We start from the raw sequence: 23,521 nt of genomic DNA on the forward strand, positions 1-23,521 counted from the left end.
AGCAGTGTGATTAAATATTCTCCATTTATCTGGATGATTGCAGTTTCGTTAATACTCGAGAAGCTCGATACCATCCAGGACAAAGCAACCGCGCTTGACTAACACCCCATCCACCAATGTTCCCCCACCATCGAGACACAGTGGTGGCATCTGTTACTTGGGTGGGGGCAACTCCAGCAACATTCAGAAGCTCTGATCAATCGAGACAAAGTTCGCTCCGTCAGCAAGCCATGCACCAACTTAATCATCCAATTACTGGAGCACCATTCCTGGCTACTGTATACACTGTATCTTTGGCATCAACTCCCAAACCTGTGACTAAGAGGGCAAGGGTGGCAGGCACGTGAAGGGAACACCATCATCCTGACTTTTATGCATTGCTGTCACTTTATTGCTGCTCGGTTGAAATTGTGGAACTTCCTATCTAGAGCACAGTGGCAGTACCACATTAACTGCAGACCCACCACTGGCACTAAGTGTGGGCAACCAATGCCAACCTTGCCAGTGACTCCTATATCCTGAAAATGAACATTTAAAAGAAAAATTCCAGTGTTATTGGCAAGGATTGGAGTTCCTATCTAGACTAATTAGCAATCCTAGCCACTAGTGCGGGGGTGGGGTCGGCGGGGTTGTGTGTGTGTAAGAGAAGCAACCAAAGGAATATATTTGCGGTTAAACTCTGGGAGAGCGCAGTAAGAAATCTCTCAACACCAGGTTAAAGTCCAAAAGTCCCTTAATTTGGAATCATGAGCTTTTGGAGCACTGAGACTTCTGACTGTGCCCACCCCAGTCCAACGCTGGCATCTCCACATCAAACTGAGATATAGGACTTTGGGTGGGGACACTCGATTAATACTGAATTTTATCAGCAAGTTCTAACCAGGTGATGAAGTTCCAAAATGTTAATGCTTACCATTTAAGGGGCAGTCTGGGGTTTAAAGTTTACAAGTCTATTTATTAGTGTCACAAGTAAGCTTACACTAACACTGCAATGAAGTTACAGTGAAAATACCCACAGAGTAGTCACCACACTCTGGCACCTGTTTGGGCACATTGAGGGAGAATTTAGCATGGCCAGTGTACCTAACCGGCTTGTGTTTCGGACTGTGGGAGGAAACTGGAACACCCGGAGGAAATCCACGCAGACACGGGGAGAATGTGCAGACTGCGCAGATAGTGACCCAGCCAGGAATCGAACCTGTGTCCCTGGCGCTGTGAGGCAGCAATGTTTAACCACTATGTCACCGTGCCAGTGAGCTCTAGATTCTTGCATTTTTTTTCTCCTAATTAAAAACCTTTCTGATGCTCTCTGTCACGCGCTCTCTGGAAAATCCCAGGTAGAAGAACAGTTGTTTTTTTGTGCTAGAGGGGATAAGGAAATGAGGTAAGATCCTGACATAGCACTGCATTAAATTCAGCATTTTGACATGGTCATGATTCCGTTTAAAACATCTTGGGCTAACGAAATTCCCCTAATCGCCACAATCCATCACCTGCAATCCATCAGTCTTTCAGCCTGTGGGAGGAAATCCATGCAGGCATGGGGAGAACATAACTTTATTGCAGTGTTAATGTAAGCCTTACTTACGATTAGCAAATAAAAAGTTTAAACTATTTGAGCGGTGATGGCATTACAACTGCTTAGTTCATTCATTCGACACGCACAGATTCATTCTGCTGAAGCGTGGTTCCCGTGTTCTAAAGAAGTGCAGATGAAGCTGATATAAATTGGGATAACTTGGCAGAACAGCGCACTAAGAGTGTGGGTGCTGGCGACTTGGGAGAGGGGGCAGTAGCCTGGTCTCTGACAATTGTAGCCTCAAGGCAAATTCTGCATTTTGACTGACTTGTAGAAGGTGGTGGGGGGGGAGAGAATTCTTTTAAAAATTCATTTGAAAATAAAAACAGGAGTCAACCCAGATGCTGGCACTGCCAAAAAAGACATCCATCATCCCGGCAAGGTTTACTCCTCACATGTTTGATGTGGGCACTCACACAGCTCTTGGTCCCTGCGTGCATTTGCCATTGAGTGTGTGCGAGATCCCGGTGGTGCTCGAACCTCGAGCAGATGGCCATCAGCTTAAATCTTAAAATAAACATCAGGCAGGAATATTCGACAAGCCAATACCATTCTCATCAAATCCCTCAGCTCTTGCTATTAACAGAATAACAAAGTCATAAGGCTTAATTTGTATTAAGGAAAGGGGAATGGACCGTGAAGTCTCTCTCTAAAGTTAACAGGCCTGTGAGCATGGAAAACGTTTCTCTCCTGCTGTAAATTGAACGAGAGGACTAGAATAGAATAACCACAAAATATTGTGCTTGAAAAGAAAGATTAACCACTTCAGTCCAGTGGCGTGATGCATTTCTCTGAATTAGTGCAGTTGAAAACTTTGGTGAACCGTCTGCTATGCTTTGGGTAACCCCAGTGTTTTATAATCTGGCATCACGTGGCTTCTCAATGCTACAGTCACGACAAGTTCCTTCTGGAGTAGCTTTATCTGCAGTAAATGATGACTCATCCTTTGACTCTATTGCCTCGCCCGCCCAAGGCCAGTGGAGAATGCCGTTTCGTGTGCCTCGCCCGCCCTGGCGTGCCAGTAAAATCAGGGCCATATCCCAAGCCCTCTCTGTCTTTCTCTCCCTCTCCCCCTCTCAAGCTGACCTTCATAACGGTAACTTACTTCACTCACCATTTTCCCCTGTTCCCTCTTTTTCTTGATAATTCCATTCCATCCTCTTGTAGACCTCATGCCCTCCTGGTTCAAATCCTCGTGCCCTATTGAAGTGTGTGTTAGCTGGACCACAGTCTGTGATTGTTGAGAGGCAGGGAGACAGAGCAACAAAAATCTTGTTCCGTTCAAATCTTCAAAGGTACAGTTTTTTTGTTCCTGACTGTCACAATACTGAACGACAGCTGCAACTTTTCAGCTTTGAATTCCTGGTCTATCTTCATTTTTACCAAAGCTACTGTGTTCAGATTTGATCTGATTTATTATTGTCGCATGAATTGGGATCCAATGAAAAGTATTATTTCTTGCATGTTTATATGGATGTAAAATACCGTTCATAGAATAATAGGGGAGAACAAAAGGAGAGGGTGTAGATTGTAGTGTTTCAGTCATAGCTAGGCTGTAGAGAAAGATCAACTTAATATAAGATAGGTCCATTCAAAAGTCTGATGGCAGCAGGGAAGAAGTTGGGTTGGAACGTGACCTCAGACTTTTATATCCTTTTCCCGATAGAAGAAGGTGGAAGAGAGTATGTCCGGGGTACCTGAGGTCCTTGATTGTGCTGCTGCTTTTCCAAAGCAGTGGGAAGTGTAGACGGAGTCAATGGATGAGAGGCTGGTTTCTGTGATGGACTGGGCTACGTTCACAACCCTTTGCAATTCCTTGTGGTGTTGGTCAGAGCAGCAGCCGTACCAAGCTGTGATACAACCAGAGAGGATGCTTTCTATGCTGCATCTAAAAATTGGTGATAGCTGGAGAGGACATGATCTCCTCATCACCTTCATTCAGACATGGAAGCATGTCAGAGCAGATGAGAGGAACCATGTTTGGCATCAAGCTGGATTTTACTGAGTATGTCACTAAACGGAAAAGCAACTTTAGGTCGTGTGGTGGAAAGGTAACCCTCCAATGATGTGGGAGTCATGCCTTAAGTATAGAGATATAGGATCATGGTTTTTGGAACCAAATCATCAGAGCCATAAACCGTCACTGCCGGTGAGAAGTGTTAGAACTCGACCATCTTGCAGGTGGCACAGTGGTTAGCACTGCTGCCTCAGCACTAGGGACCCGCACTCAATTCTGGCCTCGGGCCACTGTCTGTCTATTGGGGTTTGCACTTTTTCCTCATGTCTGCCTGGGTTTCCTCCTCCAGGTGCTCCAGTTTCCTTCCACACATCAAAGATGTGTGGGTTAGGTGGATTGGCCGTGCTAAATTGACCCTGAACAGTGCTGTTCTCCAGTCCCACCTTTAACCCTTGCTCTGCTGAGCACCTTTACATTGCAGCGCATGCAAGCACATAACACAATACCCCCCTTCTCTAAAGAAAACTTTCCTCCCTTCTATTACAATACATATTTTTACTTGCTATTCCCTTCTCCTCCATCTGGAGTCTCTGACTTTATAAATTCATTTGGGGGAACAGTAGCAGTACTGTGTTTCTGGTACTTCACTCATTCCGTTTGATTTGATTTTTGCGCTCCTTTGAGTCATGATTCTCTTTATTAACAACTCCTCCTCTGTGTCAGACACTGTTTGTCCTCTTCCTTTCGAGGGGAATGTTCATCACTGGAGCAAACTCTAATTTTCTTTCTCCGTGGTGTCTGCCGTGTTCTTGGTGGACATGTACATTTTGGAAATGGACCCTTTTGTTTCCACCTGTTTCACAATTCCAGCCAAACATTTGTTTGCCATTGTATTTCCAAGTCATTTTGTGGACTTGTGAATCTTGACATTCAGCTGAATGTTTTCAGTGTGTCCGAGAAGGAATTTTCCTTCTGCTAATGTTTTGTGCTTCAGTGTGGGACGTACATTTTCTGATCTCCTTTTTGAATGTTCTCTGTCTGCAACAGAGCATTGCCCCTGTCCTTCATTTTAGTTTGTGTTGGCTGGGTCTGTCCTGGGCGAAATCCTAATTTAGAATAGAATCATAGCAGAAACCCTTCAGCTCATTGAGTTTGCATCGACATGTGAGAAACACCTGACCTCCCATCTAATCCCATTTACCAGCACTTGGCCCACAGTCCTGAATGTTATGAAGTGCCAAGTGCTCATCCAGATATTTCTTAAAGGATGTGAGGTAACCTGTCACCACACCTTCCCAGGCAGTGCATTCTAGACCATCACCACCCTCTGGGTAAAAGCTTTTCCTCACATCTCCCCCTTAAACCTCCTGCCCCTCACCTTGAACCGATGTCCCTTCATGACTGATCCTTCAACTGAGGGGAACAGCTGCTCCCTACCTACCCTATCCATGGCCCTCGTAATCTTGTACACCTCAATCGGGTCACCCCTCGGTCTTCTCTGTTCCAACGAAAACAATCCAAGTCTATCCAACCTCTCTTCATAACTTGCACATTCCATCCCAGGCAGCACCCTGGTGAATTTTCTCTGCACTCCCTCCAGTGCAATCACATTCTTCCTATAATTTGTACACAGTACTCTAACTGCAGCCTCACCAAAGTTCTATGCTCCATGACTTCCCTGTAATCTATGCCTTGATTGATAAAGGCAAGTATCCCGTATGCCTTTTTCACCACCCTACTAACATGTCCTTCCATCTTTAGAGATCTGTGGACAAATAAACCAAGACCTTTTGTTCCATAGAACTTCCCAGTGTCATGCCCTTCATTGAATACTTCCTTGTAAAATTACTTCTTCCAAAGAGCATCATCTCTCGCTTCTCAGGGTTAAATTCCACCTGCCGCTTATTTGCCCATTTGACCATTCCATCCATATCTCCTTGTAGCCCAAGACACTAAGACTCATTGTTAACCACCCTTCCTATCTTGTTTCATCCATAAATTTGCTAATCTCACCTCCCCCCCCCCCCCCCCCCCCCCCCCATACACAGTCATCAGTGTCAGTTATATAAATTACAAAAAGTAGGGGGCCCAACACAGACTCTGTGGTACACCACTGGACACTGGCTTCCAGTCACTACAGCAGCCTGCTGTCATCACCCTCTGTCTCCTACAACTGAGTTCATTTTGAATCCACTTCATCAAATTACCCTGTATCCCATGTGCATTTACATTTTTTTTTATAAGTCTCCCATGTGGGACCTTGTCAAAGGTTTTGGTGAAATCCGTATAAACTACATCCACTGCACTACCATCATCTACTTGTTGTAATTCTGTAATTGTGCCACTCAGTACTGCATTAACCACTTGCAGCTTGGAAAGTCCTATGGCTTTTCCTTTTCAATATCTCCTTTACCTCCACTGCTTCAGCTTTTTCAGTCTGTTACGGCTTTTTACTTCCTCCTGGAATATTGAATGTCGCTCTGTCTGTTCTGCCGATTGGTCCTTCAATTTGTTCAAAATGATAAATTCGTTCTCTTTCTCGTCATAATATTCCAACAAATAAGCTATTCCTTAAGCAATTCTTCTAATGTGAAGGTCTTTCAATAGATTTCCTTTCCTTTGTGGATCTTGCTTCCTTCATGAGCTTTCCTCTAATTCAGTACAGTATTTTCTGCTGCTTAAGACGTTTCCTCTTGTAGCTGAATGGTCACGGTCTCCTTTTCCATTCGATCTTGAAGGACTATTAGCTGTTTATTTTCTTTTTGCCCTCCTCTCTCTGGGGTCTTTTGTTGTCCTTAGCAGAATTGCTCTCTCTCTGGACTCCTGCAATTTTCTGCAGCTTTGCTTACCTGTCTCGTGGACTCGGGGGCCTTGCAATTTTCTTCTTAGATGCACATCTCTCCAGTGTCACTTCAGTTTTCCATACCTTAAGATAGTATTCTGGGTTCATTCATTTAGCTGCCTCCTTCATATTACTGCAGATCACCATGTCAGATTATGGTACTATCTCCAATGTGATGTCATTTAGGAGCTCCCACTACTGCCAACCATGTTCTATTTTGGTGTGCAGTAATGTCTCAATTATAAAATCTTGGGACTTGTAAGCTTAAACATGAACCGTTTATTGCTGGTATTTTAACTTTTCACAGATCCAAGGTATTATCTGCATGGTGTTGTCTCCATGCAGGTAGATTGCTTTCTGAGTTCCATTGTCTCCCAGAATCTCTCTCCAGGTGACTCTAAACATCATACTGTGGGCAGGGTTATTCTTCAGTCCTAGGTTAAACCTTTGCTCTGCTGAGCACTTTTACATTACAATGCATTCAGGCACATGCGAAAACACAATTCTTACCATGCTACATTCAAGTTTCAGCTAACAAGTGGCGTAGATGTGGGCAATAACCATCTCCGTCAAGGTAAAACCAAATCTTTTGACCTTCGTTATTATTGCTAAATCCTGCAGAAGCAGTGATTTGGAAGTTACCAGCAACCAACATTTTAACATCTGTAACCTTGGCAAAACCAGGGCTAAAAGATGATGACGGGTGCTGGAACCTGAGTAGCTCGCGTCCTGATCCCTCAAAACCGCGCACAAGTCAGAGGTTAGGAATATGATGACTATTCACCTGAATGGATGCAACTGCAGCTCCCCACCATCTGATATCGAGAAAGGGCTACCTGGCTAATGCCCTTGACCTTAGATTTACTATCACTGGACTACAGTACACAGATGATGCTTGCCTTTGTGCACACGTGAGAGGCCAACCTCCAAGCTATTGTCAACACCTTCACCAAGGCATAGAGAGCATGGGCCTCATCCTAAACATCCATAAGACAAAGGTCTTCTACCAAGCTGCCCCCACCACACAGCACTGCAGGTACACCCACCGTGCGGTTAGGGAGGGAGCTCCAGGATTTTGACCCAGCAACAGTGACATATTTCCAAGGCAGGACAGTGTGTGACTTGGAGGGGAAGTTCCAGGTGCTGGTGTTTCCATGTGTCTGTTCCCCTCATCCTTCGAGATGATAGTGTTCATTGATTTGGAAGGTGCTGTCCATGGAGCTGCTGTGATTTGCTACGGTGCCTCTTGTGGATGGTACACACTGCCACTGTTATAGGTTGATGGTGGCGGGAGTGAATGTTTGTGGATGGGGTGAAATGAGCTGCTTTGACCTGTCAAGTATACTGAAATGTGCTACTTAATATGGCTGTGGGGAAAGCAAGACTGCAAATGCTGCAGCAGTTCAAGGAATAGGCAATAAATATGGCTCTGCCAATGCTGCCCACATCCCAAGAATATTAATAAAGACATTGAAAGCTTGTCGTAGTCCATTATTTTCTCCTCCATAATGGTTAGCTTGCAGTGATTGTCAAATTATGCTGATTTTAGACACTCAAATGTTGATATTGGGCAGGGACAAGGTACAATCCCATGACACTTCTGGCAGGGATTGTGTCCTGGGAGAAATTGGAACATTTGCCATTGTAACACGGAGCAATGTCTAGAGAGCACCTGAACCCAAGCACTGATATTGACAAGTCAGACTCTAGGTGGGAGTGCTTTGTGGCGATGGATTTGTTATACTAGATTATGCACAATTATTCTCACAAGGTACAAGGATGCCAATATGCTAAATAAATCTCATGTCAATACCGAGAACATCTTTTTAAAGTTTACTGTTTATTTATTGGTGTCACATTAACACTGCAATGAAGTTACTGTGAAATTCCCTAGTCACCACACTTTGGCACCTGTTCAGGTACACTGAAGGAGAATTTAGCATGGCCAATGCACTTAACCAGTCCTAAGGTGTGTGGGTTTTGTTGATTGGCCATGCTAAATTGACCGTAGTTTTGGGGGGATTAACAGGATAAATATGTGGGGTTACGGGAGCAGGGAGTGGGTGGGATTGTGGTTGGTGCAGTCTTGATGGGCCGAATGGTGTTCCCCTGCACTGTAGGGATTCTGCGATAACCAGCACGTCTTTCAGACTGGGAGGAAACCCATGCAGACACTGAGAGAACGTGCAAACTCTGCACAGACAGTGACCCAAACTAGGAATTGAACCCAGGTCCCTGGCGCTGTGAGGCAGCAGCGCTAACCATTGTGCTGCCTCTTTGAATCAGTTCAAATTGCCGACCTTGGGGTTGAGCTCACTGCTACAGTGAGAAATAATGTCTGCTGAACAATCTGAATGGCCAGTTTGAGGAAAGACTGACTGAATTTTAAAAACCTACCTTTTCCTTTTTTAGGTGTGTACAAACCGGAACCCCTGGGTGATTTTTGGTGGGCTCTTCTTGCAACTGGGCTTCTGTTCTTCTATCATTTTACCTTTCTGCAGATTCTTGGGCTGGTAAGTAAATCAGAAGTGATTTTTTATTTTCTTCATCGTAACAAGTTTTATATTATACATCTGCTTAAAACCTTTAAGAATTTTGTGGTGTGATCTGTACTATCCTAAGCATTTGTTCTAATGGGGATGAGAGGGGAAAGAAAAAACAGCAAATATACAGTTAAGACTTGATTGTAACTATCCATTTTCCAATCTTCCTTCCAACCTCAGATAGGCCTGGGCTATTGTCCTGCTCAAGTGAGAATGTATTCATTGCCTCTCTGACTGAAGGTTGTGGGTCCAAGGCCACTCCTAAGACTAAGCACATAATCCAGGCTGATTCTCCTCTTACTGAGGGACAGCCGCAATGTTAGGGATACCAGCGTCTGATAAGGAGATAAAATAAGGCCCTGTCTGATCTTTTTAGGTGAATGTAGCTAAGAAACAGGATGGTTTTAAGCGATTTTATATCAGTTTTTGTGGCTATTAGGAAAATTGAGATAGTTTTAAGTAAGCTTAGCTTGTGTTTCTGCATTTGGGTGTTAAGAAAGGATTAAGAACTTGGATTTTGGTTTCATTTTTAAAAGTTGCCTGAATGGCTGTGGACCTGTTTAGATGCCTGCATTGTGATGGGGTTTTTACGATCACAGAACAAACACAAGGTATTAAAACAAAAGGCTGTTGCTTAGCAAACAGTGACGCACAAAGAAAGGTGGCAGCAGTTTGAGACAGTTTTATAGCACAGAGACCCTTTGGCCCACCATATCTGCACTGACCATCAAGCACCTATCTATTCCAATCCCATCTCCCAACATTTGGTTCCTTGGTGAAGACATCCAAAAGGAAGTGTTGATCAGAGAAGATTCCAAGGCATGTCTTCAAGAGCAGAGAATGGAAACACTTGTGTGGAAGACAGAGTTCTAATGAGACTAGTTGGCTCCCTTTTGTGACGAGCATCTGAGGAGAATTGCTGCAAAATCCATAGAGGTTGTTTTGGATGGCATCTGCCACTTGATTGTGGGGTGTCTGACCATAGTTTACTTATTGGTTTTCATGGACTGTGTACTTACTAAGAGCATTCAAGTAATAAGATAAATCTTGTAACTTGTGTTAACCCTACAAATATTATATTATCTGTAATGATATAGTTAGTGAGGATTAGTGGTGGCATGGTAGCGCAGTGGTTAGCCCTGCTGCCAAGGACCCAGGTTTGATTCCCGGCTTGGGTCGCTAGCTGTGTGTGAGTTTTCTCTGGGTGCTCCGATCTCTTCCCACATTCCGAAAGACGTGCTAGAGAGGTGCATTGACCCAAACAGGTGCCAATCTGTGCGACTGGGAGAATTTCACAGCAACTTCATTGCAGTGTTAAGATGAGCCTTACTTATGATTGTTAAATAAACTTAAACTTCAGGTTTTTTTCTTTTTTAATTGATGTTTTATTCTTTTGTTATCCATGTATTTAAACAAAAAATAAAAATTAGGATTTATCGAGCCTGATTTCATCCAGGGATCTGACTTGTTCAGTTGTAACATCGATTAAGAACATCACAAAGTAAAAGATCCTATGGTATGATCGGAAAATAGCTAAAGAGTTACCTCCCAGTGTCCCGATCATTACTTTTCCTTCAATCAACATCATATAACTGGTCATAGAATCCCTACAGTGCAGAAGGAGGCCATTCAGCCCTTTGAGCCTGCACCGACAACAATCCCACCCAGACCCTAACTATTAACCCCACGTACTTACCCTGCTAATCCCCCTGAAGACTAGGGTCAATTTAGCATGGCCAACTCACCTAACCTGCACATCTTTGGAGTGTGGGAGGAAACTGGAGCACCCAGAGGAAACCCACACAGACATGGGGAGAATGTGCAAACTCCACACAGTCACCCAAGGCCAGAATTGAACCCAGGTCCCTGGCGCTGAGAGTCAGCGGTGCTAACCACTGTGCCGACGTGCTGCCTGGTCATCACCACATGACTATTTGTAAGAGTTTACTGAGAGAAATTGGCTGCTGCATTTCCTACATTCTAATAGTGACTGTATTTCAGCAATATTTAATGGACTGGAAAGTATTTTGAGATGTTTTTGAGGTCCATGTACACACACGGAGATGCTGGGTGAACGGAGAGAATGGAAAAATACAAGAGAATGTGTGCACACTGTCTCTTTATTCTGTTCTCCCAATGTTGGATTCAGGTTGATGTCTATGAATGCTTTAGGAAGCAGTGTCATTCTAGCATCCAAATGGTAGATGAAATGCCTTTTTTTTTAAAGAATGCAGTGACTAGTCCTACAATTTTACCTTCTGACATAGTGAATTATCTGGCCTTCAATTGGCAAGAGATTGTGCTGTTAAAGTTAAAAACAGAAGCTCAGTAATGTGGAGAATTACAGGTGCCTGTTCCTTCAGTTTCATTATTGCAGCATATTGAGCTTAGCTGAATAAATGCAATTTATTGGGTGACACAGTGGTTAGCACTGCTGCCTCACAGCGCCACGGACCTGAGTTTAATTCCCAGCTTGGGCCACTGTCCGTGTGGAGTCTGCACGTTCTCCCCACGTCTATGTGGGTTTCCTCTGGGTACTCCAGTTTGGTACCACAGTCTGAAAGATGTGCAGGTTAAATGCATTGGCCGTGCTAAATTCTCCTTCCGTGTACCCGAACAGGTGCTGGAGTGTGGCAAATAGGGGATTTTCACAGGAACTTCATGTAGTGTTAATGTAAGCCTTACTTGTGACAATAATAAATAAACCAGTGAGATATTACTTGAAATTGTGACTTTTCTGCAAAATATTCTGGAGTAATACAGCCATAATACATGCAAACCACATGTTATATCATTAGTATCTCAACATTTTGAGCTCTGATGCACCCTCCCACTATTAGCACAAGCACACTTATTTCCTCGTGTATGCAGTTATTCCTTGCTTTCCAGTCTTGTTAGAAAGTGAATCCTGTCCAATGAATAATTTTTGTTTTCCTTTTTTCTCTCTTTTTTTTGCCTTGTTGGGAAGGTGTGGGTTTTGGCTGGAGTGTGGTTGCATGAAATAGATTCCTGACAACCCAGTAATGTGGCCACTGTTGCGGACTGAGCCTTGGCTGTTGACAGGTTCAGTAACCCAGACGGTTCGTCAAAGTCAGATCCAATCCTCTCTTTGCAGACGTCCAGGTGTGACTTCCGATTTGAGTTATCGAGTAGGGGTGGCACGGTAGTGCAATGGATAGCACTGCAGCCTCTCAGCGCCAGGGACCCAGGTTCAATTCTGGCTTCAGGTGACTGTGTAGAATTTGCACATTCTCCTCTTCTCTGCGTGGGTTTCCTCCCACGATCCAAAGATTTGATGGTTAGGCCATGCTAAATTGCCCCTTATTGTCAGGAGGTTACCAGGGTAAATATGTGGGGTTATGGGGATGGGGCCTGGGTGGGATTGTTGTCGGTGCAGACACGATGGACCACGTGGCCTCCTTCTGCACTGTAGGATTGTATGATTATCACATGGTAATAAAGAGTGAAAAGCTGGCTGAGTATTTCCTCCACCTCTTTCTTTCCCTGTCAGAAATTACTGAAACATTTTAAAAAATATCTCTCTTCCATCCTTACCTTAATCTGCAAAATTATTTCCCAGCACGGTTTTAAAGTAGCTTTACTAAACTTCACTCTAGACAATATTTTCAGCTGTCCTTGAATATTTAGCTGAGTTTTACGATGTGAGCAATGTTAATATTTCTGACGATGGAATTACTATATTGCAACTCTACCACCAGAAATCAACTAATTAAAAATCTATCGTGAAAGAGGATTGATTTCCTGGCCCACACGGTAACTGGTATTCCTCCAGGGCTGATGGTTACAGAGAGGGCTGGCTAAACAGATGATATCACTGGCTGTTTAATGAAACGGCTGATCCAATGGGAAATATAACCAGGCAGGTCACTGAGTACAAGAGTGACGTACAGAGAAACTACAAGGCAAATACACACACACACACACACACACACACACACACACACACACACACACACACACACACACACACACACACACACACACTCGCACACCGATGGGACAGCGGGAATAGATCATGCCAAAGACAGGAATTTGGGATTTTTTTTAAGCAAACGACTCCCTTTATGTCAAGGTGCCTTTTAAGTCATAAACATGGCGTTGGGGTTTGAAGTTGCGCTAAAGTAAAGTGACTATCACTGTTTGCTGTGCACGTACATGGATTTGGGCCGGTGTCTGTGGGAGTTTGCACATTCTCCCCATGCTTGCGTGGGTTTTCTCCGGGTGCTCCGGTTTCCTCCCACACCCCAAAAAAAGTGCTTTTAGGCTGATTGGTGTTAACAAATTGTCCCTAAATTAGACCTCCCTTAATCTGGTGCTCCTAAATTCTCTAAATTTGCACCCCTTTATTGTGGAGTCCAAGAGGTGTAGACAAAGGTGATAGCTAGAAGGAGGATTGGAATGAGGCACTGACCGAGTGTTAAAATGGCGGCGTGGGCTTGTAGGGACAAAGGGCCTGTTTCCTGTGCTGTGTTGTTCTTTGTTCTTTGTAAATACCTTTTTTGGTAGCTTAGCTTGTTACTTTTTTTATTCATTTGTGGAACTTGGGCATCGCTGGCTGGGCAGCATTTATTGCCCATCCGGAGTTGCCCTTGAGAAGGCGATGGTGAGCTGCCTTCTTGAAACACTGCAGTCCACGTGCTGTGGGTTGTCCCAAATGCATACTAAGTAATTATTAATCAATGTTGATTTTAGTTTTATTGTTACAATAAAATCCTTGAAATGTGAAATCTTATCCTGCAGCTCTTTATGTAGGTCACTGAGAAATTTGTACTTCTCTTCAAAACAAAAAGTATTAGTCTCTACAGGGGATTATCACACGTGCGCACACATCTTTCTTGGCTTTTCTGGCTGTAATTAATAGGGTATTGCAGGAATCAGTGTTGGACCTCAGCTATTTCCAATTTATAACAATGACTTAGATGGACAGTACGGTGGCACAGTGGTCAGTAGTGCTGCCTCTCAACGTCAGGGCCCCTGGTTTGATTCTAGTCTTGGGTGACTGTCTGTGTGGAGTCTGCAGGTTCTCCCAATATCTGCGTGGGTTTCCCCTGTGTGCTCCAGCTCCCTCCCACAGTCACAAAGATATACGTGGATTGGCCATACTAAATTTTCCCTCAGTGTACCCGATCAGACACCGGAGTGTGGCAACAAGGGATCTCCCCAGTAACTTTATTGCAGTATTAATGTAAGCCTACTTGTGATATTAGTAAAAAATAAATGAAATTGCCCTTAGTTCCCGAGACGTGTAGGTTAGATGTATTAGTTCAGACCAGTAGTTTCAAACTCGCCAATCAGATTCTGATTTCGCTGCGTATTTGCTGATAGTAAACAGGCTCTGATTGGATGCCCAGTGCACCAGCTGATCCCAACCCCACTACCATTGGTTGGCGCCCTGTGCCTAGGCATGGTCTATTGCATTTGCAAATCCTGCTCTGCTGTTAACAGAAAGATATTACAACAATACTCTAAACCTTTGGGTACGTGTGATCAATGTAATAGGAGATAATATGCATAATTTATGTGTGTGTCTGCCTATGCATAAATATTATATATAATGTCTTCCTTTAACCTTAGCCAATGCACAGGACAAGGTAAATACGTCCATGCTGATGTCTTAAGTGTACTTATCGACAAAAAAAAATTGTTCAATGTTGAATATTTCTTTACAATGATGGTGTTTGTTAGAAATTAAATTCAGTTGGATTATGGAAGAAATTACAGCTGTTTGAGACAGGCTGTGCGAATAGTCAACAGTTCAGCTCCACGATACCAAGTGGTATTGCTGTCAGACTCCACACGATTTAAAATATCCCCAGGGGTTTCTATAGAATTTGGTGGAAGGGAGTAAAGTGGCAGCTGCCCATTGAAATCGAGAGATTACTTAATCTCCTTATTTATTTAGCACTTTGCCTTTTATCTTTATTCCAATGCAGTTTAATTAACAGAAAATTGCTGCGTTACTTTCCTCTACTAAACACGAGTCTCAGTGGGAGACCTTGGACTGGGATTTACGAGAGTGTTGGGCACACTGCCCACTGTTCAGGATAGAGTGGCATGGGTTTTCCTGTTTTCGGAGTCATTACAAAGCATTATAGAAGTAGTTAAAAGTTTGGAAATAATGGGTGAAAGGTTCCCTCCCATCTTTTGGCAGAGTGATACAGTTGGGGGGGGGGTGGTGGGCGGTGGAAAGTGACAGTGGGTGAGGAGGGGGGGGTAGTATTAAATGGTGGCATTCTCCACCATATCATTCAGCTCCCACAACGTCACTCTGTGCTCTGGTTGAGTCTGCCCTGCCAGCAATTGAGGTTTTCAAAGATCATTCTAAGGGTGCTCTGATACAAAAAAGTTTAAAAACCGTTTCCTCTCCATGGAACACTCCCACATACAACATTACACCCCACCCCCCTACACACATACAGACGCGCACACACACATATACCACTGTTAGCAGTCAGTGCCTGGGTATGATACATTTTCTCTGCACCCGTTTCCTTGAGTAATGCACTCACCTCAACCCTTCTGGCAGGTTCTGCTCACCAGTTGCACACCTCGCCATGATCGATGTTAGTATGCCCTCACGCTGGTCTGAATGGATTGTGTAACAGTGATGTGGGATAGTCAGATGTTAATGTATTTTAGTGGGAAACGTCAGAATTCCGGTTACCTCATTGACAGGCGGGGATAATCGCTGTGGGAAATCCTGGCAGCAGAAATTGCACTTCAGGCTTCCCGTGGGATCTTCTGCTCCTGCCACTGATCACACCCCCGAACGTGGGAATGAAAAATCTCTCCCCCCCCCCCCCCCCCCACCCCACCTTTTCTCAACACCCTTTTCTGTCAAAGACTATGAAAAATGCCCACGTAACTTTGCACTGACCCAATCTCACCAGAGGGTTCTTTAAGCTCCAAATTCAGGGAGATTGGAGAAGTACACAAGGGCATACGAGAAAGATAGTTTCCAGTTCTTGAGACACAGAAATAAACTGATTTGATTTATTATTGTCACATGTACTGGTGTACAGTGAAAAGTATTGTTTCTAGTGTGCTATACAAAGAGCCATACTGTTCATAGAAGGAAACAGGAGAGGGTGCAGAATGTAGTGTTACAGTCATAGCTAGGGTGTAGAGAAAAATCAACTTAATGCAAGGTAGGTCTATTCAAAAATCTGATGGCAGCAGGGGAGAAGGCGTTCTTGGTACGTGACCTCAAACTTTTGTATCTTTTTCCCAACCGAAGAAGGTGAAAGGGAGAATATGCAGTGCAAGTTAGCTCTGGAATACCGGAGTTGTAGGGTCCACCTACAGACTGAGCATTGCCACCAAACCAAAGTCAAAATCTGTGGCTGTCTGGATGTTTGTAACACCTATCTACTGTTGCACTAGTTTCATCCTAGTTTTAAAGGAAGTAGCTAAGAACACTGTAGATGCTCTAACTATCATCTTCCAGGTCTCTCAATTCAAGAACCATTCCTTTAGATTGGAAAATTGCACACAATGCTCCCATTATTTCAGTAGGATTGGAGGACAAACCCAGTCCAGAGTCTAAACATTTCTTGTCTTGAAATTGCTAGAATTTATAATTAAAGATAGACAGCCTGAATACCATGAAAATGCTGATCAAAGGGAGGCAGCAAGCATTTACAAAGGGTGAGTCATATCTAAAGAAACTGAACTCTTGAAGAGGTGATAACAGTAATGTGTTCAGGTACTGTGTATGGATTTATCTATATGGACTTCCAGAAGGCATTTGATAAAGTCTCTAATTGAGAGGCTGTTTAATTTGAAACTCATAGAATTGAAGACAAATTGTTGAATGGGTTTGGAAATCGGCTGAACAGCAGCCCACGTGTAAGTAAAACTGGGGATAATGGGCAGGTAAGATGTGCCTTGTACTGTCCCACAGGGATCTGTGTGGGAATTCAACTGGTCACATTATTACAGCTTGGATGATGAGATAGAGCTCTATATAGTCAAGCTTGTCAGTGATACAATGATTGGCATTGTTAGCAGTGTAGATGGAAGCATAAAATTACACAGGTCAAAGAGGTACAAATAGATTCAATGAATGGACAGAACTCTTGCAAATGGATTTCGATGCAGTCAAGTATAAGGTTATCCACTTTGAACCTAAAAGAATAGACCAGAATGTGGGGTGGCACGGTCGCACAGTGGTTAGCATTGCTGCTTCACAGCTCCAGAGACCTGTGTTTGAATCCCGGCTCAGGTCACTGTCTATGTGGGTTTCCTCTGGGTGCACCACTGCTTCACAGCACCAGGGATCTGGGTTCAATTCCTGGCTTGGGTCACTGTCTGTGCGGAGTCTGCACATACTCCCCATGTCTGCGTGAGTTTCCTCTGGGTGCTCGGGTTTCCTCCCACAGTCCAAATGACGTGCTGATTGTTGCACTGCCCATGTTAAATTCTCCCTCAGTGTACCTGAACAGGCACCAGAATGTGGTAACTCGGGGATTTTCACAGTAACTTTATTGCAGTGTTATTGTAAGCCTATTTGTGACACTAATAAATAAACTATATAATTTTGAGAATGAATTACTTCAACATTAATGAGAGATTTGGGTATTAGGATGCTATATAAATGTAAATTTGTTCTACTGGAAGACTAGTTGCTTGAAGCACTTCATATTTCAGGCACTTATTATTTGTGGCTTGATGTTGTTTTATAGTTTGCTTAACCAATTGACATCATGGTTCCAATATCCTCATTCGGTTTTCTTTTATAAATACAGTTGAGTAATCTGGAAACAATAGCTAAGAAGATTGCATGTGGGAATAATTCTAACAGCTTGCATTTGATTCATTCAACTTTTTTATTAACCTATTACCTGGAGAGTTAGCTCGAATCAAATTGGTGTGATGTACATGAGTGGTTGCAAAGCTACACAGTCTTCACTGTATCAAAACGATATCACTGGCTGCGGTCTGAGCTAATAAGATCGTTAAATATTGAAGAAAAACTTAATTAAACATGGCACTAGGGAAGTGAACACAGGAGCATTGGAGGTGCAAGGTGACTTGAGTATCCAGATATATAGGTCATTAAAATACCACAGATCGGGAGAAAATATAACCAAAAAGGTTAGTCGAATGTTGGTCATTATATCTAATGGGATAGAACACAATGTGGTCAAAGATAGACCCCAGTGATAACAAAGCCCTGGAGTGTGTTAAGTTCCAGGCAAGGCGCCTTGTAAGGGATATGTTAGCCTTGGAGGGGCTGCAGTGCAGATTTACGAAAATATTAGCTAGATTTCAAGGGTTAAATTACAAAGTGAGATTAGTATCGTAGTGCTTGCTGCTTAGAAGGTAAGGAGAGATCTCATTAAAGTTTCTAAGATGTGAAAAGAAAAATATAGGCTAGAATGAAAGAAACTATTTTTGCTGGTTGGGGAGTCTGAAACTACGAAGGTAGCCTAATATAGAATCTCTACAGTATAGAAAGAGGCCATTCGGCCCATCGAGTCAGTACTGACCAACCAACCAACCTAACCCGCACACTCTTGGAGTGTGGAAGGAAACTTACGTAGACACAGGGAGAGAGTGCAGACTCCACAAGACAGTGACCCAAGGCCAAAACTGAACTAGGTCCTTGGCGCTGTGAGGCAGTAGTGCTAACCACTGTGCCACTGCGCTGCTGAGCTAATTTAGAGCAAAGTCTTTCCGAAATGAAGTTAGGAAACACTTTTTATTCTCTCAGCACGTCAGGAGTTTGGAATGGCAGATTGATTATGAATTTCAAACCTGAGAGATTTTGGTTAGGGGATAAAGGGGGGCATGTGGATTTAGGCTGCAGATCATCCATGATCTCACTGAACTGTGGCTGAATACTTTACTCCTGTTCCTGTGTTCTCATCCCCAGTATCAATTTCCTCTGTCTATTGTAAACGACTTTGTCCACCTGAAAGTTCCACTTAAAGTTTATCCCCTTTTTCCCCTGCACCACTCTCTCAATCCTATAAATAATTCCATTATTCACAAAAGTTGCGTTCTTCTTTTGATGCCAGCCACATTAGGGCGGCACGGTAGCACAGTGGGTTAGCACTGCTGCTTCACAGCTCCAGGGTTCGATTCCTGGCTCGGGTCAGTGTCTGTGTGGAGTTTGCACATTCTCCTCGTGTCTGCATGGGTTTCCTCCCACAGTCCAAAGATGTGCGGGTTAGGTCGGTTGGCCACGCCTCTTAGTGTCCTGGAATATGTAGGTTAGAGGGATTAGCAAGTAAATGTGTAGGATATGGGGATAGGGCCTGGGTGGGATTGTGCAGACTCGATGGGCTGAAGGGCCTGTTTCTGCACTGTAGGGTTCTATGTTCTGTATATATTCCAATCACCTACTTATATTCTCCGCTTTCTTGCCAAATCCCTCTTGTTTACCAAACACTGCAAATAACTCATGGAACATTATTTTGCATCCCTTCGTTCTGAGATGGTTTTTGTGTGCGTGTGACTTTGTAGACCCCTGCATTATTTCTTTCAATGTTGTTTACACCTCGTAGTCTCGTGTTTAATTATGTTCTCCTTAAATGTTTATCGATCGTATTAGCTTAGACCACAATGAGTGATATCATTTTGATATTGCGAAGACCGTATGTAGCTTATATGCACTTCTAGTAAACACCCTGTGGATAATATTGTTTTAAATAAAAATGTTGAATGAACCAAGTACAAAATGCCAGAATTATTTCCACATGCAACTGCTGTGCTTTCTAAAGCCATTTTTGCCCCAGATTATCCATCTACTGTATAAAGGAAAACGAATGAGGATATTGGTTCCGTGACATCCAGCAGACTATAAATTCACAGCAAGTTACAAATAATAAATGCTTGAAATATGAAATGTTTCAGGCAGTCAGCCTTCCAGTAAGAACAAATTAGCATTTATATAGCACCCTAACGTGTCTCCTAGACCTCACATTGAACGGATTACTTCAAGATTGCTGGCACGTGGATAAATAGTGGCAGCCGTAACTCATGCAGCAAGGTCTCCCAAATACCAAGATGTCCAGTTAATGGGGTGCTGTCTGAGAGAGGAATGATGGGCAGGTTGTAACTGTTTATCAGATAATGCCATGGAGCTTTTAAAACTCAGCAGCACAGATCTTTGTCTAACATTTCTTCAAGTATTTGTTGGGTTCTGCTTTCCAAAGTCTGCCTCCAACCAAAACCTTCTGATTCTGAAAAAAAACCCACTGCTGTCAACTGGCCCGAGCCTGTTAGTTTCAATTAGAAACAAATGAGAATTTAACCATCGGGAGATCTTTACTAGTATTTTACTCAGACTTGCTGAGAAATGAATGTGGTGCTGTGGAGAGAAGGTGGTACAGTAAACTTTGATGAATTGTACAGGATTTCTCTCGACAATCCGGAGAGAGACTTGAAGAACTGTGAAAGTTTGTAAATAACATGAGGGGATATTAGTAGAGTCAGAGTTTTACAGCATGGAAACAGGCCCTTTGGCCCAATTTGTCCACGCTGCCCTTTTTTTAAAACCCTTAAGCTAATCTCAATTGCCTGCATTTGGCTCATATCCCTCTTACCCATTGTACCCATCTAACTGTCTAAATGCTTTTTAAAAGACAAAATTGTACCCACCTCCACTACTGCCTCTGGCAGCTTATTCCAGACACTCACCACCCTCTGTGTGAAAAAATTGCCCCTCTGGACACTTGTGCATCTCTCCCCTCTCACCTTAAACCTATGCCCTCTAATTTTAGACTCCCCTACCTTTGGGAAAAGATATTGACTATCTAACTGATCTGTGCCCCTCATTATTTTGTAGACCTCTATAAGATCACCCCTCAGCCTCCTGCACTCCAGAGAAAAACGTCTATCCAGCCTCTCCTTTATAACTCAATCTATCAACTCCCAGTAGCATCCTAGTAAATACTCTCTGCACTCTTTCTAGTTTAATAATATCCTTTCTACAATACATTGAACAGAGTCTCGTGCCCTCTCCCTCTGGTAGTGAGGCAGCTTTCAATTGGCTGGAAGGGTGATGGGTGGGGAGCCCACTGCCTTCTGCCTCAATCACATCTGTGGTGGGAAGGTCGATGGATGGTCTTTAAACCCCCTGCTAATTGAGGGTCTCATACTGGTATTAAACCAGTGGTGGGCAGACGGGCTCACTATGCAGGGGGATGGGGGGGATGGTCAATGCCTACTCTTGTTGCTGACATCTATTTGCCCAGCAAGCTCCATCCTTCAATCTCCTTTCTGCCATCACTCACCTGTGCCTGGATCCCTCTTTGATCTGAGCCCTTGTGGGTACAATACCACCTGCAGCCAGTGCCTATACAAGAGCTGCTGACCTCTGGCCAGAAGCACTCGGCAGGTGGACTTTACCCTTTGGGGTCATTGGTCCAGTGAGAAGATCACCCCCAAACCGCTCTCCTCTCTCTCTCTCTCTCTCTCTCTCTCTCCCCACCTCCCCCCGGCCTGTTAAATGCCTGAGTGGAACAAGATGTGGAAGCCTCCTTAAAAATGGACAATGTGGGCTTTTCACCAACTCTCCAGTCTGTGACCAGGGAGGTCCCTGTCACCTCCACAAGATTCCTCCCATTATCTTAACTCAAAGGTTATGTATTGACTGAAGAGGTGGAAAAGCCATAAAATAGCTTTGGATGAAAGAAGTCTTTTGGCATTTTGGATTTCACCCTTTCAAGAACGTCTACCATTTGATGTATTTAAGATCTTGGCTTCAAGCAGCCTTCTTAATAACCTGCTCCCACTCATCTTTATCCTGTCTGTAAAGATTAATATAACATTATGCTTATCTTAGATTTTCTCCTGTGGCAGTTCTAAATATATTTAATGATTTGCTACAGCTTACATTGGATATTTTCCTGTTGGTGTTAAATCAGTTTTGCTCCATCCACAGCCCTATCAGTCCAGTGTGAGGTACACAACCAGTTGTCTGTTTGGGCCTTGCTCTGCCATGGGGTCAGCACCTGTGTCTCATTTCAACCCGATTTTGGCTAAACATCTTTTGGATATCAGCTTCTCGGAGGTTTCTTTTACTGCAGTGTTCCCCATGATGTTCTGGTTCTTCCTTACTTCCTTTTGGTTACTATTTTGTTGCTTGTCTTGATAATCTGGGGTAGATAATCTATCCAATTTACCATTGTTTTGCTAAATATCTGCCCCTTACAAGTCAGGAACAGGAAACCCCTTCACTCATTTACTTATGACCATTTCAGTTAACCAGTCTGCCGTGCCCTAAAAGCATGATTATCTCTGAGAGTTAAGTACCGATTAGACAAACATGCCATTACTCGCTCCTTTGGTTGTGTGCTTGTTTACTTTGCTACTTTCTTGTAACTTCTACGCTGCTGTAAGTGCACAAGATGTGGAAAGTTCCTCGCTGTCTCAGGACTTTTCTGTCTACTCATGCAGTGTTGTGTAAACCTTCTGTCACAAAGTCAGCTCAAGACCACATTCACGTTTGTAATGCATGCGCACACTGATAATCTCTTGCTACATACAGCAAATTAATTAGAGCCTCTATACATAGTAACTATAGATATATATTTATTATGGTACATGTCTGAAAACCCATTGCATCTCAATGAATTTGAATCTAGGCTCATTCAACATTGCTCATTAATGCATCCGTTTTTAAGCTATGATTCACCGTAAATTAGTAACATCTTTATATTATTTAAAGCCTCTAGCTGACAGCTGGAATAATAGCAGCAGAAACTAAGTATTAGTCCTGAAAAAAGGTCTAAAGAATGTGGAATTATATCCAGCTGGATCGAGGTAAAGCTACATGGCAATAATATTATCTTCATGTTCAGAGGCACAATCCCACCTCCTGTTTGACGCAAGGGTCACTTAATGCTGTAACCAATTGCATTCCAGCAAGGTCAGATGCGATCCTCCAAAGGGAGCTCCTGATTTTATGCGGAAATTGGATATTCTCACGGAAGAGGTGGGACAAATCCCCCATTTTTTCAATTCAGTACAGCCAATGAGATATTTTTGAAGTGTGGGCAATAGTTGTAATATGGTGTAGTTACCATGGCAGCCAACTTGCACACAGCAAGCTCCTACAAACAGTGAAGTGAATGGTAGATCAATTGTATTGGATGGTGCTGGTTGAGGGATGAATGTTGGCCAGGACACGGAGAAATCCCTTGCTTTTCTTGGAGGGGAAAAAGTGCCATGTGAAATCTTTTAAGTCCATCTGAGGGAGCAGATGGGACCTTGGTTTAACAACTTCTGTGAAAGAAGGCACTCCCTAACAGTGCAGCAAACCCTCAGTACTGCATTGGGAGTATCAGACTTAATCCTGTGCTGAGGTCCCTGGAGTGGGACATTAAATCAGAAGTGTGTACAACAACACTGAGACTAGCGATCAGTTAATGTCATTCTGTGTCTTAGTTTGGAAAGTCAGATGACAAAAGCCATTAACGTGCTGCTGATTTACAGAAATAGCAGAGCATTAGGTAAAAAGAAAAGGAAAACCTTCATTTATATGGCACCTTTCAATGATCTCTAGTTGTTGCAAAATGCCTTGCAGCTCTGAAGTGCTTCAAAAGTTTACTTATTAGTCACAAGTAGGC

General features: G+C 43.3%; 1 protein-coding gene across 1 annotated transcript in view; it reads left to right on the plus strand.

Moving 5' to 3' along the window:
* The window catches only part of tmem164 (transmembrane protein 164), a 124,813-nt gene that overhangs the window by 96,074 nt on the left and 5,218 nt on the right, over positions 1-23,521 (plus strand). The window contains exon 5 of the mRNA XM_080187937.1: positions 8,791-8,891. Coding sequence (XP_080044063.1) covers positions 8,791-8,891 — 101 coding nt within the window. The remainder of the gene's footprint in view (positions 1-8,790; positions 8,892-23,521) is intronic.

Source organism: Carcharhinus amblyrhynchos, chromosome 4, assembly GCF_965287045.1.
Source record: "Carcharhinus amblyrhynchos chromosome 4, sCarAmb.v2.hapA, whole genome shotgun sequence".
NCBI lineage: Eukaryota > Metazoa > Chordata > Chondrichthyes > Carcharhiniformes > Carcharhinidae > Carcharhinus > Carcharhinus amblyrhynchos.